Source organism: Apodemus sylvaticus, chromosome 14 (genome assembly GCF_947179515.1).
Source record: "Apodemus sylvaticus chromosome 14, mApoSyl1.1, whole genome shotgun sequence".
Taxonomy (NCBI): Eukaryota; Metazoa; Chordata; class Mammalia; order Rodentia; family Muridae; genus Apodemus; species Apodemus sylvaticus.
This window is the reverse complement of record NC_067485.1, coordinates 7,918,412-7,935,896: the sequence shown is the minus strand read 5'-3', so window position 1 is coordinate 7,935,896 and position 17,485 is coordinate 7,918,412. Positions and strand designations below refer to the sequence as shown.

The 17,485-nt window shown below is 45.8% G+C and overlaps 1 protein-coding gene across 9 annotated transcripts in view; it reads right to left on the bottom strand.

Annotated features, from left to right (window-relative positions):
* Agtpbp1 (ATP/GTP binding carboxypeptidase 1) overlaps positions 1-17,485 on the bottom strand; it is a 150,544-nt gene that overhangs the window by 118,954 nt on the left and 14,105 nt on the right. For 3 of the 9 annotated variants that reach the window (XR_007973180.1, XM_052156206.1, XM_052156213.1), the window contains exon 1: positions 9,589-9,669. The exons of 1 other annotated variant lie outside the window; for it this stretch is intronic. Coding sequence is in view for 1 of the 8 variants with exons in the window: in XM_052156212.1 (XP_052012172.1) it covers positions 9,589-9,724 (136 nt within the window). In the remaining 7 variants the exon portion in view is untranslated. 5 more of the 9 variants (XM_052156212.1, XM_052156208.1, XM_052156215.1 and 2 more) reach the window with 5 other exon arrangements.

Here is a 17,485-nt window from a genome sequence, read left to right as displayed (position 1 = left end):
GCATGCATGTAAATATGCATGTTCTTGTGTGCAGGCATACTGTATGTACATGCCTAACTATTAAGAGTTGGTTCTAATGCTTTGAATTAATTTAGCTCCCCAAATCAGGAATCTGCCTGTCCAAACTCAAAGGTCCCTGTCCCTAGTTGGTTTTTGATTGGTTGATAAAGAGCCAACAACAAATGGCTGGGGGTAGGGGCGACAGATGGGACTTCTAGGTTCCCAGGAGGAGGGGCACAGGGGGAAGAACGGAAGAAGTCTCACCATACTCTGAAGGAAGAGGATTAGACTTAGATCTGCAGAAGAAAATTCATCCAAAATGTAGGTGGAAAGGGCAAGCAGCCCTGGAGGAGGGACTGCCCAGCAGGTAACAGGGCAGCAAAGATAAAACAGATTTGACCAAGAGTACTGGAGGGAAAAATACGCTAGCCACAGGGAGTATCAGAACTGCCCAGCCTTTGAGCCAGTTAAGACATATCAAAATTAAGCTGACATATGTACGTCCGTGTGTGTGTGTGTGTGTGTGTGTGTGTGTGTGTGTGTGTGTGTCTTTCATGAATCCAGAGTTCCTAGGCTGGTGCAGCAGCCAAGAGCCAAAACAGTTAACTAATCACCACTATACCTAACTTATGAAAAATTCGGATGGAAAGTCAGGCAAAAGCTGATTATATACAAACTATAAACACATTTTGTGTGCAATAGAATAATCTCAAGATCTTCCCCCCAAAGATTTCTCAATCTGGAAACTAAAGAGGTTACTCTGAAAGATCAGAGTTTTGTTTTCTGTTTTAAAAAAAAGCTTTTAAAAATGGTTTGTGCACCTGTAATAGTGGTACTCACAGTAAGTAAAAACAGCAACATTACAATAGAAGTCAATTGTAGGGTATAGTACACAGAACTGCACTCATGTGGCTAGAGGTGTAGCCTTCACAGCTACAGGCTGTATTACACAGGAGGAAGACAAAGGCTGAAGATCCTGAGTCCTCCCTGCCCTCCTCTCTCCCCCACCACCCTAGTACCCTCCACAGGCTATACCACAGGAAGAAGATGAAGACTAATGCAACACAACCACTCCTAGGGACAAGTAAGCTACATGGTAACAGAAACTTGGGAGAAAACTCTAATTATAATGAAAAACTGTTTCTACTTTACAACCCACAGCAGCTTACATGCTCTGCTACAAGATCAACATCTATAACCTAAAACTTAAACAGTTTTAGGCATCAGAAATTTAGATTTGGGAACACTCCTAGGTTTGGTTTGTGAAGTCCATCCAAATATTCCCTTCCAAAAATAAAAATAAAACAAAACTTCCAAATCTGAAACTGTCTTGGTCCAGAGCATTTCAAATAAAGGGCGAGCTTTGCAAGACTGTACGAAGTCCAAGGGGACTGGGGTGCTTCCCACCTCTTGTTTAGTTATTTTCTAGCATCTGTAATTTAAATATGCTATGTAATGTGGCAGGCACTCTAGGGGATGCAGTGTGCAGAGGACCCGGCAAGCCACTCTGGGGCTTCAACAACAAAGACCTGTGTCTTGAAAGTCAGTGCAGTAGCACAAGGCACACGCTACGTGAGTCCACCTCCAGAACCCAAGCCAGTCCCCATCAGGTTACAGCTGTGATGCCCAAGGTTTCCAACCCTACACAGCCTCACCCACACCTGCTCTTCTCCAGCACACAATGACAGCAACCCTGGTTGTGGAGTAATCTGTAATTCTGTTTCTATATCCATAGTGATTAACTCTACCGAGAGTCTTTGCATGTGGTTATTGAACATTTATGTATCTTTGGAGAAATGGCCATTCGGGTCTTTTACCAATTTTTAAATTAAGTTATATGTATACCTACAATTCCACTCCACTCCTTGACTTACACTCAAAATAATTCAGCAGACACTTTAAGCCAATATATGTGTGTGAGAGAAAAAGAGAGACACTACTCAGTAGCCAAAAATAAATAACCTAGTTTTAAAATTAACCAATAACCTAAATTAAAATTTCTACAAAGACATACAATGTGATTTGATTGATTGATAGATTAAAAGCATTCGTATCACTCATTCTGCTGCAAACCACATTATCATTTCACACCTGTGTTAGAACGAGAAGCTATTAGTAAAAGACAACAGAGTGAGAGTCACAAAAGGGTAAATGGGGCTGGACTGGCTGGGGTAATGAAGGCATTACCTTCATCTGGCAGGAGGCAGAAGATGTGTGGGACCCACAGAGGGAGACAACCTGGGGAGAGGAGGTAGAGGAGGAACAGAGAGGGATGACGTGTGTGTGTGTGTGTGTGTGTGTGTGTGTGTGTGTGTGTGTGTGTGTGTGTGTGAACGCAGAACAAAGCCATCCACCCGAGTGCCCCCATATACACGTGGAGACAGAGGGACAGCCTTGCACAACACTTCATGGCCCCTGGGTCCAGACTAAGCCACCCCTGAGAGCAGGCAGAGCTGAGACAGAGCACAGCGAGGCCAGGAAGAGCCACCGTGAGGGCCCAGCAGCAGCCTGCTGGTTTTAAACAATGCGGCTCTGGAAATGGTGCTGCAGATGGGACCTCCCTGCAGGCTAGGGGTCTCTCAGTCACAAGGCAGCTCTTCCCTCCTCCCCTCGCTCGCTCGGTCCCAGCCCAGTGTCTGGCAGCTGCTCGCCGAGGTAAAGCTCAGTAGGGCCAGCAGTATGGCTCCAGGCATCGAGTCACTTTTTGTCAAGCCTGACAACCTGAGTTCAAAACCCAGGTCCTATGAGGAGGACAGAACCAACTTTCCTAAGTTTGTCCCCTGATCTCCATGGCTGCTGTGGCATGCACACGCATGCTCATGCACACAGGTACACACATTCACGATAAGTAAATGTAATTTTTCAAAGATGAATTTCAACCTAGAATCTCTTCAGATGTCCAAGCAACATGGCAAGCCCTTTAATGCCTATGCCGGATATTTGACTCACTGCCCTTCACTTCCAAATTCATCCTTTTGGTCAGCTCTGTGGAAGTGTGCTCTGTACATATTTCTCCTTAACCAGCTGACATGATTCTGAGCTTTGCTGGCAGAGGCCACTAGAAAGACACTGGAGGAGAAAGGCTTGACCCCTACCTCCAGAATGCTCACTTGGTATCAACAGGCAAGGCAACTGTGATCCATTGCATCTGCTATCAAGGCCCCTGTGACTACACAGCTCCCCCAAGAGCACAAGCAGAGTGCCTCTACTCGGCACCTACCATCTACAGCATTTGCCAAACGCAGAGGTGTAGACCCCAGCAAGTGACACTATAGCATGCTCTGGCCACCAGCCTTGGCCTGTGCTTGTCAACACACACTGCTCTCCCCCGGGGGTGGAGAAGCTGCCACTGATGTGGAGGGAAATGCTGTGCTCTGTGCTCATGGATTCTTCAAAACTAATCTCTACTTCTCGCTTTCCAGCCCACTTGTACATCCCAACAAGTCCTTTTACTATTAACAGCCACGGTGAACCCTCTGTACGCAGGGTAGAGGGCACCCTTTGTCTACAACTGACCTATCCCATTTTCTTTTTATATACCTGTCTGTCAGGGAGAGTGGGTGACAGAGAGCCCTCCGAGTCAGACAAAGCTACAGGAAGATTGGGAGTGACACCAACCATGTGTAGCCAAGGGTAAGATCTGCTACTGTTGGCAGAGGTCTTAGGTCAACCCTGTGAACATTTCAACTACAAAACTCCATTTTAGAATGCTGTCATTTCTGCTATACTGAACCCATTGTAAAACTCAGTCTACACTTTACAATCATTCAAATGGCTGTAATAGAGAGTAGGGGAGGCTATAACAGTGACAGGTGACAAGGTGGACAGACTGGACCCTTCTGCTGCTTTGCCAGCAGGGATCTGAGAGTGCAGCTGCTTAGCAAGCAGTCTAACAGGCCCTTGGCACAGAAAACAGTTAATATGTGGCTCAACTAGTCCACTTGTGTTTAAATCTTCATTGTATTAATGTGTGTCTATGACTTAGGTGTATGGGTGTCTATGACTTGGGTGTATGGGTGTCTATGCCTTGGGTGTATGGGTGTCTATGACTTGGGTGTATGGGTGTCTATGACTTGGGTGTATGGGTGTCTATGACTTGGGTGTGTGTCTATGACTTGGGTGTATGGGTGTCTATGCCTTGGGTGTATGGGTGTCTATGCCTTGGGTGTATGGGTGTCTATGCCTTGGGTGTATGGGTGTCTATGCCTTGGGTGTATGGGTGTCTATGACTTGGGTGTATGGGTGTCTATGACTTGGGTGTATGGGTGTCTATGCCTTGGGTGTATGGGTGTCTATGACTTGGGTGTATGGGTGTCTATGCCTTGGGTGTATGGGTGTCTATGACTTGGGTGTATGGGTGTCTATGACTTGGGTGTATGGGTGCATGGTACCACACCGTGCATGCAGGCTAGAGGACAGCAATCTGCATGCACTTGGCTCTCTCTCCTTTCACTTCTATGGGGTCCTGGAATTTGAACTTGGGTCTCCAGGCTAGTACAGCAAATGCCTGCTGAGCCATCTTTCCAGAGTTCTGATTTTTTGCCTGAAAGCTCAAGTGTTAGCAGAATCAAATAGAATATCATTTGTTTACTCCAAGTGAAGGTAGACTTACTGTTCATTCTGTGAAAACCTTTGCTGAGACACCCAAGTTTAAATGCACACACTGCCACTCAAATGGTGTCTCCTGAGAAAGGCTGATCAAGTTCTCAGCCTATTCTGGAACTGCTTTGCCTGGAGACAGCCGTCAACTATTGGTGTGTGGAATCAGTGATTCATGGACACTACCCATCTGTCATACAGAATAAGGTTTTGAACTGGCCATGGCTCAGCAGGTGAAAGCACTTGTAGCCAAGCCTGACACCCTTGGTTCAGGTGCCAGAAGCCACATGGGGGAGGGAGAGAACTGACCTCTGACCTCTGACCTCCACATGCACACCATAGCACACATACACTAACCTTTTTCTTTAATGAGAATTTTGTAAAACTCATATCTACTCTCAGATCTTTACCCACACGACTTGCACTGATTTTTTTACGCAATCACTGTGTTAACAGATGTTTTGGTGGGACTGGCAGAATGAGCCTGTAACCCTAGCAAGCAACTTAATGAACCTGTCCCAAATTAAATAATACAAGACAGCTCCAGCTAGCCCTGGCTTGAATCCCTAGTACCAGGACCCAAAAACATGACTTTCTTTGGTGCAGTAAAAAGAAATACACCACCATTTGAAAAATAAATGTGCCCATCTCACTGAACCAATACCTAATACCTGAAAAATTCTGCCAAAATTTAGACATGTACATAATCCATTTCAAGTTCACACAATGTGTTTTTAAGTATAACTGAGTATGAAAGAAGATCATAAGATAGGATTTCAGATTCCATGTTGCAACTACTCATTAAGAAGGTTCCATGCCAGGCAGTGGTGGTGAGCACCTGTAATCCCAGCACTTAGGAGACAGAGGCAGGGGATTTCTGAGTTCTAGGACAGCCTGGTCTACAGAGTAAGTTCCAGGACAGCCAAGGCCACCTGGAGAAACTCTGTCTCAAAGCAAACAAACTAACAAACAAGATAGAAATGGCACATGTTGAGTCTGAAGACATAAGGAACAAAGACAGCCACCATTGCTCCCTCCCCTTCACAGCCATGAGCTGCATCTGGCTGGATCTCCTCCATACATGCATTCGACCTAAACATATTACAACAGACTAAACGTGGACGCAGAAGTAACCTAGCTGTTTGTACCCTCTGTCTTTAAAGGTTTACAAGGCGGGATGCAGTTGGGGTGATGGGTGGTGAGGAAGGAAAGGAAAGGAGAGAGGAGAGTTTTGAAAACAGGCCTGGGAAACTTAGAAAAACACATGAACCATTACCACTCTTCACTAGGTCCGCTGGTGGTCTGTTTTAGTTTTCACTTTAAAATATGTTTATATTTATATATAATGAGTTTATAAGGAATTAACAGAAAATACTTAATTGTAACAAATTAAGTATGGATATAACCCACCAAATAAAGTACTACAATGATTTCTAAGGATTTAAAGAGTCCTGAGATCAAGTTTTTAAGTATCTGATTTTAGAGTGGACTTTTTGTTTATTTTATGTATATGAATACACTGTAGCTGTACTGGTGGTTGGGAGCCATCATGTGGTGGTTGCTGGGAATTTGAATTCAGGACTTCTGCTCACTCTCTGGTCAGCCCCACTGGCTCCAGCTCTGGCTTAAAGATTTATTTGTTGTTATATCTAAGTAGCTGTCTTCAGAGGCACCAGAAGAGGGAGTCAGATTTCATTACAGAGGGTTGTGAGCCACCATGTGGTTGCTGGGATTTGAACTCAGGACCTTAGGAAGAGCAGTCAGTGCTCTGAACCGCTGAGCCATCTCTCCAGTCCCAAGAATGGACTTTTAATATTGACTGTGCAACTCTAATATAAAACCCCAACATCCCAAACCTTCTGAACACTAACATGACTCCACAGACACAGAGTCACGGCGGGCCTCACTTCCCAGAGACATAGAGTCATGGCAGGCCTCAATTCACATACTGCAGCCCAAATGTAGGCACACTAAAAAGTTTTATAAAATCACATTCTATGTGTACATAAAATATAAACATTAGTTGTTTGTTCAGATCTGGGTACAATCTTCAATGTATCTCATTAGACATGAAAGTATTCCAAGATCTAAAAACCTCTGGGTCCAAAAATATTAGGTAAAAGATGTGTTAGTTGTATCAAGTCCCTGCAAACCAAGAACCAAGACAATGAAATTACTAATGGGGGGAGAGAACCCTATTTTTTTAGGAGAATTACATAAAAACTGAAAATGAGCACAATATCAAATCAAAACATTTTATGTAACATCAATAAAGACAAAACAGGGGCTGGAGATGTGGCTCAGCCGTTAAGAGCACTAGCTGCTCTTCAGAGGCCCTGAGTTCAATTTCCAGCACCCACAACTGCCTATATCTCCTGTTCCAGGGATCTGACACCCTCACACAGGCATACATGCAGTCAAAATACCAATGCATATGAAATAAAAATAAATCTTAAAAAAAAAAAAAAAAAAAAAGCCGGGCGGTGGTGGCGCACGCCTGTAATCCCAGCATTCTGGGAGGCAGAGGCAGGCAGATTTCTGCGTTCAAGGCCAGCCTAGTCTACAGAGTGAGTTCCAGGACAGCCAGGGCTATACAGAGAAACCCTGTCTCGAAAAATCCAAATCCAAAATAAAATAAAATAAAATAAAGACAAAATAATGTGTCAATAAAAATTACTTTGTAATTCCTAGAGCTATTTTGATACTAACTCCCACAGCAACATAGAAAGAGAACTATCACTAAGAACCAGGAAGGCAGCCGAGCAAAGCAGCCGCCACCCACATGAGGGACATGAGGGAGACGAGGCAAGGTCCTGTCAGGGGACAGGCGAGGCAGGATGTCCACTTCTCCAGTACCACCCCAGGGCCCGCAGCTCAGGGTGTCCCTGTTCTACTTAAAACATACATGTTCCCATGAAATGATAGTGAGGCTACACAGCCAGTTAAGCTGAGGGAAAACAGTCACAGCAACAGCAATGCCTGAGTACTTCTCATGAGCTCTGCTCTGTGGACAAGCACCATACTTGTGTTAACTTACTTCATGAGATCACCCTAAGTGCACAAACACCAATCTCCATTTTTGGCAAGGACAGAACTGAATCCAGAGAATAAACAACTTGCCTACAGCAAGCCAGGACACAAACTCAGCCGCTCTGGCTGAGCCCCAGCTCCTCAGCCACTGCACCACAGCAGCCAAGCACTGTGACCTGCGATGACACAAGGTTTAACACACAGCACCCACAACCGTCTCCAGCGTTTGCACGGATATCTGCTGCTGGATGTAAGATCCTGTGGACTGGGCAGAGGAGCACAAATTACCACTTCCCACTGTTTGAACTCAGTGCTGAAGGCGGCAAGCAAGAAGAGCAGACTCTTAAGATGACTTCTGAGGAGGAAGCTAAAAAGGCAAAATCCAAACTGCAGGATGCCATACAAATTAAAATAGTTCACACCCTGCAGCTTCTATCTCTACTAATGCAGGGTTAATCATTACACAGCAATGCAGCCAGACTTTTCTAAATGCAATGCTTCAAGGGGATAGCCAGATGGTTCTGCAAGCAGGGGCTGGTGACCATGACCACTATCCTTCCATTCCCCACACCACAGGTTGAAAAGAGAACCAAAACTCGCGAGTGCTCTGACCTACACACACATACACACATGTAGAAGAAATAAGGTACCTCCATCCAAATCGATTGGCAAACCTTTACAAAAAATTGCTACCACGGGGCTGGAGGGATTGCTTGATGGTTAAAGGCTGTTCTTCTGGAGAGCCTGGGTGGGTCCGATTCCAAGCATCCACATGGTGGCTCACAACCATAAGTAATTCCAATTTCAATGAATCTGACACATTTCTTCTGACCTCCTCGGGATTCATGTACACACATGCATACTGGTGGTACATGCATATACACATATATACACACATATGCATACACATATAAAATACTCATACACATATAAAATAAATCATAAGAAATTAAAAATACCACAAAAGGTTATATTACATTAAATTTGACACTGTCATGTTGGTCAAACACACAAAGCGTCTGTTTCAGAGATCAACAGAGATAAAAATTTTAAACACTGATCCATCAATTCAAGGCAAAACTCTACGGTCGTTCAAAATGAAGGTGTAACTTCACTGTAGAATGTGACTCAGGAGAAAGGGAAACCAAGGAAAAACCGGGAGAAACTCGGGTGGACCAAGGCATCACCAAGTGCGCAGGACTTTGGTTTTGACATTTTGGCCTATTTTAAAACCGGTGCGGTTCAAAGTGCCTTAAATAAACCATTTCTTGTTCGGCCAACGAAACCAGAAACATTTCCAAAACACAATTACAAAAATAACTTCCCCTCTCAGGGAAGCGAGGGAGAACTGTGAGAATAATTCAGAAGCTGGCCAGGGGAGAGCGAGCGCTCGGAAGGGAGGGCCACTCGTCCCTTCGGGACTACAAACTGCCAGGTACCTGCTGGGCACCGTTACCATTCCGAACACCTGAAGAGGGCTCGCCACAGACCACCTCCCATGCCAGCGGGATCGCCATCGATACCTCACACACCGTGCGAGCCCTGCATCATCCACAGACCAGCATACAACGCCAACGTCCACCCTGACTACCCGGGGAGGTGTTGAAACTGCCGTCCACGGCGCTAAACTGTCAGCGAGCAGCCAATCAAAGGGTCCCGGGGCTCGGTAGGGCGGAGGCCGGGGAGTGGCGGGCAGCAGAGCGCGGCGGGGAGCGCACGGGGCGACGGCCGCCCCGGCTCGCTCGACAGCCCGCCTCGCCGCCTGGGAGCGCGCCTCGCCCCCGCCAGGTGAGCGGAGGCGCCGCCGGGAGCCGGCGAGCGGGACGCGCGGGCGGCGGGGACGCTCACCGGCTCGGCTTGGGCGCTGCGCTCGGCCCCCGCACCCTCGACTCCCGGAGCGCACGGTGGCTCCTCGCCGCCCGCCGCCCGCTGCCCGTGGCCCGCCGTTTTCATACAAACCCGGGTGGCAGGAGAGGCGGAGGCGGCGAAGACGGCTGCGGAACCTGCCCGCATCCCGGGCAACGTCAGCGCGGCGCCCCGCCCAACTCGCGGCTCGGACCGCGGGCTCGCGTGCGCCCGGAGGGCGCGTGCGCATGGGGGAAGGGCGCTTCCAGGGAAGGGCGGGACGTGAGGAAGGGCGCGGGGCGCGTGCCCCAGGCGCGTGCCCGCCGGCGGGGGCGGCACGCGTGGAGGGGAGACAAGCTGCGCGTGCGCGAGGGCCGGTGGGTGCCAAGGGGAGGGGCAGGACAGGGCGGGGCGGGTGGGGTCGGGTGGGGCGGGGCGGGGCAGGACAGAGCTGGGAAAGGACTCGGGTGTGCGTGCGCAAACGGCGGTGCGCGCCTCTGCCTTGGGTGCCTGTGGACCGCTGGCCAGTGTAAGTGCTAGCCAGCTAGCGGATCGACACGTTCTTCAAATCGCCTTCCTTTTCCTTCCCAACCAAAGGCGCAGCCTAGGCTGAGTCAGGGTTTTCTTAGCTCCCCAGATCCCATCAAACCTTAGGGACATATGGTAGGGCTAGCCCTTCCTGACCCCAAGTTGACCCAGAACAGTCTGGAAAGTTTGTGTCGCATGGCCCATTTACCCAGGTAAATGAGGTATCTGATGGTACTGCGAACAAAATGTCATGTCCATTCATTTCAAAGGCGAGTGGGGGAAAATCATAGGGAATGCTCTTGTGTTTGACTGTGTTTCAATACTCTGAGATACATTGTTGGTAAAGACATCCTATGCTCCTTTTTAAGGTTTATGGTAGCTGGTAAGGGATGTAAAATCATCATATCAGGATAGGGGACTAAACTGAGCCCTGTGAGGTTTTTATTTTGTTCTTATGTCTTGTTCAAGCAAAAGTTAGCAGTTTATGAAGGTAATTCAAAACGTATTTAGGTGTGAAACAGTGCTTCATGCTACTTGCTCTTGGCAGGTATCTTTACTGAGAGGAACAAGAGACTGCCATTTTATAAATGTTAGTGGTTTTCCCCATACCTATAACACATATGCACATAATGATAGATTCAAGTATTTAAAGTATCTTTAAACCACTCTCCACCACAAACTTCCCAATCTGATAAGGATTGTCTAAGACGATTTAATATTTCAAAATTCATTAGACGTTATTCAAAGAACGCGTTTCTAAATCAACTTGCAATCTAGAACGACAGATATAATTTGAATTCCTCTTTAGCAAAGTACTGTTAATGGTCAGAACAAAAGGCTCAGAAGATTAGCCCATACAGCCACACTGACATTGGCTTTGAAATTATTGCAGACACATAACTTGAAAATGAATGGCTCATTTGGCTAATATGAGAACCTGAAATACCTCCTTCTCACCTGGAGAATGATGGGACTCTGCCCCTTATCAGACCCACAGGAGTTCCCAGCCTCATCTACTACAACTTAAATGCATGGAAGCACAAGGGTTTGGCAGAAATTTTGAGTGCTTGCTCAGGGACTAACTAGTTGCTTCTCTGAGCACCACGCTGCTCCAGCTGTTTTCATAATCTTTGCGCAGGAGCAAGGATCCCCCCAGGATCTCCCGGCTCAGTCTTTTACTCCATTTCCCTTCTCCCCAGGGATCTGATTCCATCCTAACTGAACAATAGTGGAATTCAAATGATTTTGAAGCCTCATTCATTGTGTGGCTAATATACTTCATTTGTCAAGTCTATGATCTGTGAGTTGTGCTCTAATTCTCTTGAAGAACACATAAACTTAAAGGGAGGGTGGAATCCTCTTGTGTGGCAATAAACTCTAAGGTGATATGCAAATTAAATATAAATATCCAGAGGGAGGCATGGCTCAGTGGCTGGAATACCACACTTTCCATGGCTGAGGGCCCCCAGTTCAATACCAACCACCACAAAAATAACTTGTAAAAATGAATCATCGGATGTAGGTCAGTCTAAATATATGACAATAATCGCTTAACTGGCACACCTCAGAACAGCCTGGCGGCTCACAGATTCCCATACAATTTCACTTATTTCAGCTTTGTGGTGGAGAGCGTGGCTCAATCTCTCTTTATTTCTTTACCTCTAAGCCTTTAATACTGTGGCTTACAAAAGGCAGCAAACTTAATCTTGGAACTGTAGCTGAAAGATCTAGAACATCCATGGGCCTCTCCAAAAGTACAATTTCTATGTGAAGCATAAATGTTGAGACAGCAATTCGATCCTGGCGTTTCTGAAACCTGGTGGGTCCTCCAGAGTGGCAAATTTGTTATAGTTCTTCATCATATTCAATATTTAACAATTTACTGAACACCTATATAGATCAGAGGCAATCAGCTAGAGATCTTTGGAGAAATAAAGCAAATAATTCCAGTGGATGACATATCTAGCAAGCAGCCTGTGTCAGGCTGAAGAGTTTATTACAAAGTAAGCAATGGAGCAGAAATTCAGGGTGAATAACTTGAGCTGAACCTAAATAAATATGGCCAAGATGGGAAATAGAAGAAATAACCCTGGTGTGGCGCACACTGGAGTGGATTTAGTTGTAAAAGGTCGTTCTATGGTTTCCATCTGGTAGCTGCAAATGGCATGGTATTCTGGGCCAGAAAACTTGAGATAGATATATAGGGTTTTGTTTTGTTTTTTCCCTGTATCCCTGAATGTTCTAGAACTAGTTCTGTACACTAGGCTGATCTTAAACTTGCAGAGATACACCTGCCACTATCTCCTGACTGCTGGGATTAAAAGCATAGGCCACAACTAAAATCTTAAACTTTTGGTCCAAGGATATAACTGGGACTGAGTTCATTATAAAAATTCTTTTTTTTTAAAGGGCCAGCTTGCTCAGAGGTAAGTATGCTGAACACTTAGCCTGGGGATCTAAGTCCAATCTTTCTGACCTATGTGAAAGAAGGAGAGACCCAGCTGCAAGCTGTCCTCTGATTTCCTCACATGCCCTGTGGGAAAGGTTCTGAGCTGTATGGATGTATAATCCTACATAAAGTACTCAAAGAACTCAATACTTTCAAAATATACATGTATTAGAACAGAATTTTGTGGAGTATACCATTTTATTTTGTAGGAAAAATACCAGTGTATTTTCTGCAATTTGCTAGAACCAGAATGGGTAAATGCTATCACTTTTTTATATATATTTTGTATTTCTTTACTGTGTTTAAAGTTACCACACAGAGTAACAAAAAAAGTTAATTAAATCAAAAACAAAAGCTAAAGAGGATTTTCCTCCTAATTATGTGATCATCAAGGTCCGTGAGTTCTAGACTCTTCTCTTTACATTCACTAAAGTGTGTGACCTGTGACCTCTGTGCTTGGGCATCCAATTTACAAATGGTATAAGTACATATTCATGATTATTTTGTTATATAAATAAAGAAGTTATGAATCTTTAAAAGGGGGGGGGGGGGACTGGAGGAATGGCTCAGTGGTTAAGAGGTTTCAGAGGTCCTGGGTTCAATTCCCAAGAAACCACATGGTGGCTCACAACCATCCATAATGGGATCCCATGCCCTGTTCTGAAGACAGCTACAGTGTACTCACATACATAAAAAATAAATAAATAAATCTTTAAAAAAAATTAAGGAAGTTATCATGATGCTGTATTGGTAAAAATCTGCCTTTATCTCTTAAAAGCTTGGAAGAATATACATTAGAAGTTTTACCAATAGATATCACTCAATATCATGATAGGTCACTTAAAATATTTTTATTTCTCAATGTATGTAATACAAATGCATGCGGTATCTAAACAAGGAAAGTTCATTGTTTAATTTATCACTGATAACTTTGATAGCTGTTTAGTGGATTAACAAGTATACTTGTATGTAAAGGCACACAATAAATCACGAAGCATTTGTAAATGTAAATCCTGCTCGTGGCTTTAAAGCACACACAGAACTGAGGCAGCGTGCCACCAAACTGCCCTCAGATGGACCCTGGAAAGGTCCGCCTACTCAGTGGCCTCTCCCTGCACAATCTTAGACCACAACCTGTGCAGAGGATCAGATTTTTCAAATTCTGAAGAAAAGGCATTTTGAATCGGCACATTCAGATTCAGAATTGTAATGAAGCCAATTGTCATGAATTTGCTTTTTTTTGGTTTTGAAACCGGGTCCTCTGCAGTCCCAGAGTGGACGCAGTCAAGGTTGGATTTCCAGTCCTCCTGCCCTCCACCCCCTCGGGCTGCTGGAACTGTGGATGTGAACCGCCATGCTCATGTATGTGGTGCTGGTCAGCAAAGCCAGGTTTCCCTGCATGCTAGAGAAACACTTGACCACATCATCTACAAACGCAAACAAACATCTCCTTTCAGGGACACACCCATCCTCTCAGAATATGGCCCTATCTTCATTTTCCTCACCACTATGGGATAGATATTTCAGGATAGTCATTACTCAGATCACGGATAGAGCTCGTTTATTCTATAGCTTTATCAATTAACAGGCCTGAAAGCCAGACCTTGGACAGCGCAGGCACAGCTGAAACTCCCTGGACATCAAGCACCTTGCCATCGAGGTGCACTGGTGGGATCTGAAGGAAACTTGTCTTCAGAGCTTGCTGGAAATCTGCTGTGTGGGGTGCTGAGGAGAGCTGTTGATGGTGGGGACAGAGAGCATTTCACAGGGACTGCGCTGTGAAGCCGCCTGAAAGGGCGCTAGCCAGGGCTGTGGGGTACGGCATAGACTGGTGTTACCGAAGCTGCCAGCGCAGATAGATAAGGGTCTCGGCGGCGGCGGCAGCACTGACCAAAGTGAGCCTTGGTAACAGCAGGTCCAAGTCGTTGAGTTCATGCATGCTTTCCGTCTTGGCCACGGTATCCATCTTGTGCGGTAGATACAGTGAGACTCACATGGTGCTGGCTGGGCAGAGAGTCTGATGATCTCTATGGCAATTAACGTGGCTAGTACCTGCCTCCCTGTGGTACAAGCCCTTTCACGAGTTTTCCTATGCAATGTGGCTATCAGGTCCACTCGAGAGAGACCCATCCACCCACACACCACCTTCCCTAACGTCCTTGTCACAGACTGTCTTACTCCCTCCAAGCGTCTGACCCCTCAGGCCAAACAGTTTGCTACCATGAGTGATGTGGCATTGAGCCACCCTTCCAGCCACCTCTAACACAAACATGGTTCACTGTTCACTGCTGCAAGGGTTTTCCTTCACTGTCATCCTCTAAGGACACAACTGTCCCCCAGCGCTGCCATCTACACGTGAACAGCAGCAGCGACTTGTACACACCATCTTCTAAGCCAGCTATTTCTCTTTCTCAGACAGTGCCTCTAAAATATCTAGGTATTGTCTAAAATGTCTTCACCTTCTTTGTGTAAGAATCTTCTCTTCCCCAAACAACACTAGACTTGTGGTTCCTGGGACTCTGGGTCGATAGCAAGCTCCACTAGCCTTAACTTCTGGAACACTGGTAAAACACTTCACAACTCCATGTGATGTTGGTTTGGAAGTCAGAATGACTCATGTACACACTGACTCTTTACAAGAAATACATCCAAGAACATATGATGTCGCCAGGCAGGGTTCCGCATTCCTTTAATCCCAGCACCTGGGAGGCAAAGGCAGGTGGATTTCTGAGTTTGAAGTTAGCCTGGTCTACAGAGTGAGTTCCAGGACAGCCAGGGCTACAGAGAGAAACCCTGTCTCAAACAAACCAAAGAACATATGATATCACAATAAAATTGCTGTCCCTCTTGGTTCGAGATACAGAGTTCCTAAAAAAATGTTTTCAGTCTCCTAGATGCTGCATCTTTTTGTATGCTAATGAGATGGTACCTGGCTAGGGGCTCCTGGATATACCCTCTAAAGGAAGCCTGCTTGTTGGAGGACCGAGGAGACAAGCGAAGGTTTCCACCCTCAGACACACAGATATGGAGCTGAGTGAGACTGTAGGTGGAGTTGGTCATCAGTGGTCAATGTAAGGGAACAATGAAGGGCCAATCCAAGAGCACAGGAATCCAAAGGATGAGCTTCAGGGACCACTGGCTTGCTGCACATGGAGAAGGGTAAGACACTGGAACCCAAGAAAGCACAGAAGCTGCACACTTGCCCTCACTGTCTCTCCCATGGCGCCGCCGCTTCAGGATTCTCATGCACGAGTAACAACGGGCATTATAGATTGGGCCTGGAATGTCTTCCAGAGGCTCATATGTTGCAGTCTTTGTCACCAGTTAGTGACACCATTAGGGGCTGGGGGAAACGTTGGAGGGGGGGCTTCCTGCAGGAAGTAGGTCACTACAAACATCTTCTTGAAGAAAATACGAGCAATCTGTGACTGTCTTGATAATGGTCACCCCTACATCACATCACCCCTACCTCAGCACTACACCACCCCTACCTCACCCCTGCCTCACCCCTATCTCACCCCTGTAGAGTTTTCTGGAAACCACAATAATCATGAATCTTCACCACCTCCAGACTGGCCCTCAGAAACAGATTAGCCAGCTGTCCCTGACTCTGCTTAGAGCAGCCATAGCCCACAAGTCCAGCAATTTCTGACAACAGGGACCCAGTGCAGGCATTCCTGTGAGCAGTGATAAGCTTGTCACTCACCAGATGTGCTGGCTGGTTTTGTGTGTCAACTTGAGAAAGGAGCTTCTGTTAGGGAAATGCCTCCATGAGATCCAGCTGTAAGGCATTTTCTCAATTAGTGATCAAGGGGGAAGGGCCCATTGTGGGTGCCATCCCTGGGCTGGTCTTGGGTTCTATAAGAGAGCAATCTGAGCAAGGCATGGGAAGCAAGTCAATAAGGAACATCCCCCCATGGCCTCTGCATCAGCTCCTGCTTCCTGACCTGCTTGAGTTCCAGCCCTGACTTCCTTTGGTGATGAACAGCAATGTGGAAGTGTAAGCTGAATAAACCCTTTCCTCCCCAGCTTGCTTCTTGGTCATGATGCAGGAATAGAAACCCTGACTAAGACACCAGCCTTTTCTCCACATGAGTCAGCATTTTTGGAAGCTGCATGGATCATTTGTAAATAATGCTGTTCTCAAACGGCTGTGGAGGAATACTCAGATGACCAGTTCTGCTTCCTATGATAAAGTATCCATCCCTGTTTTCTCATGGACCAGACAAGACCAATTACCATCTTATACAGAGGAATGGGTGCTATAGAACATGTATGTCTGTCTGTCTCCTAGGCAATGCTAGCCAGCATCAGCTGTTGGATTAAAACTTCGATAGGTCTCCCTCTGCTGAATGCAAAGCCAGTGAGCACAATGAGGAGATATGAAAAGTGACAAGAGTGTTCATCCTCGGAGCCAGAAGAGTGATGGCCACTGTTCCCATGGCAATGGCTCTTCTCAACAAAGAAGGCAATTGCATTTACTGGAGAAATTATACACATAGCACATGTTTATAGAGAAAGGCATGCCAGCCTGTGTGGAGACAGGTTATATTCTTGGTGATACAAAGTTCAAGAATGTCTTTCATACTTTTTATGTGCAAAAATAGTTAATGGTGCCCAAACACATACACCCTTCACCTCCCAGCAATACAGACTCAGGTTACCCCAAATATCATGTTGCAATATGGTAACAATTTCATCATGTTTTTATACTAACAGGACAAAAGATCATAAATTGAAGTACTTTTAAAAAAACCCATCAGTTGGGGTATAGAGAGATGACTCAGTAGTTAAAACCACTGGCTGCTGGGTACCTGGGTTCTGTTCCCAGCACCCACATGCCAACTCTGCCATTTGGTACTACATTTCTAGTAGAAATCTGATGCCCCCTGTTGGCCTCCATATATAGTATACTTTCAGATACAACATCAGGATACATAAAATAAATAATTTCTTAAAGTATATTTTTAAAAGATATCTGCACTGCACCAGATACAACCAGACACCTAAAATTCTCAACCTGGAAGCCCCTCA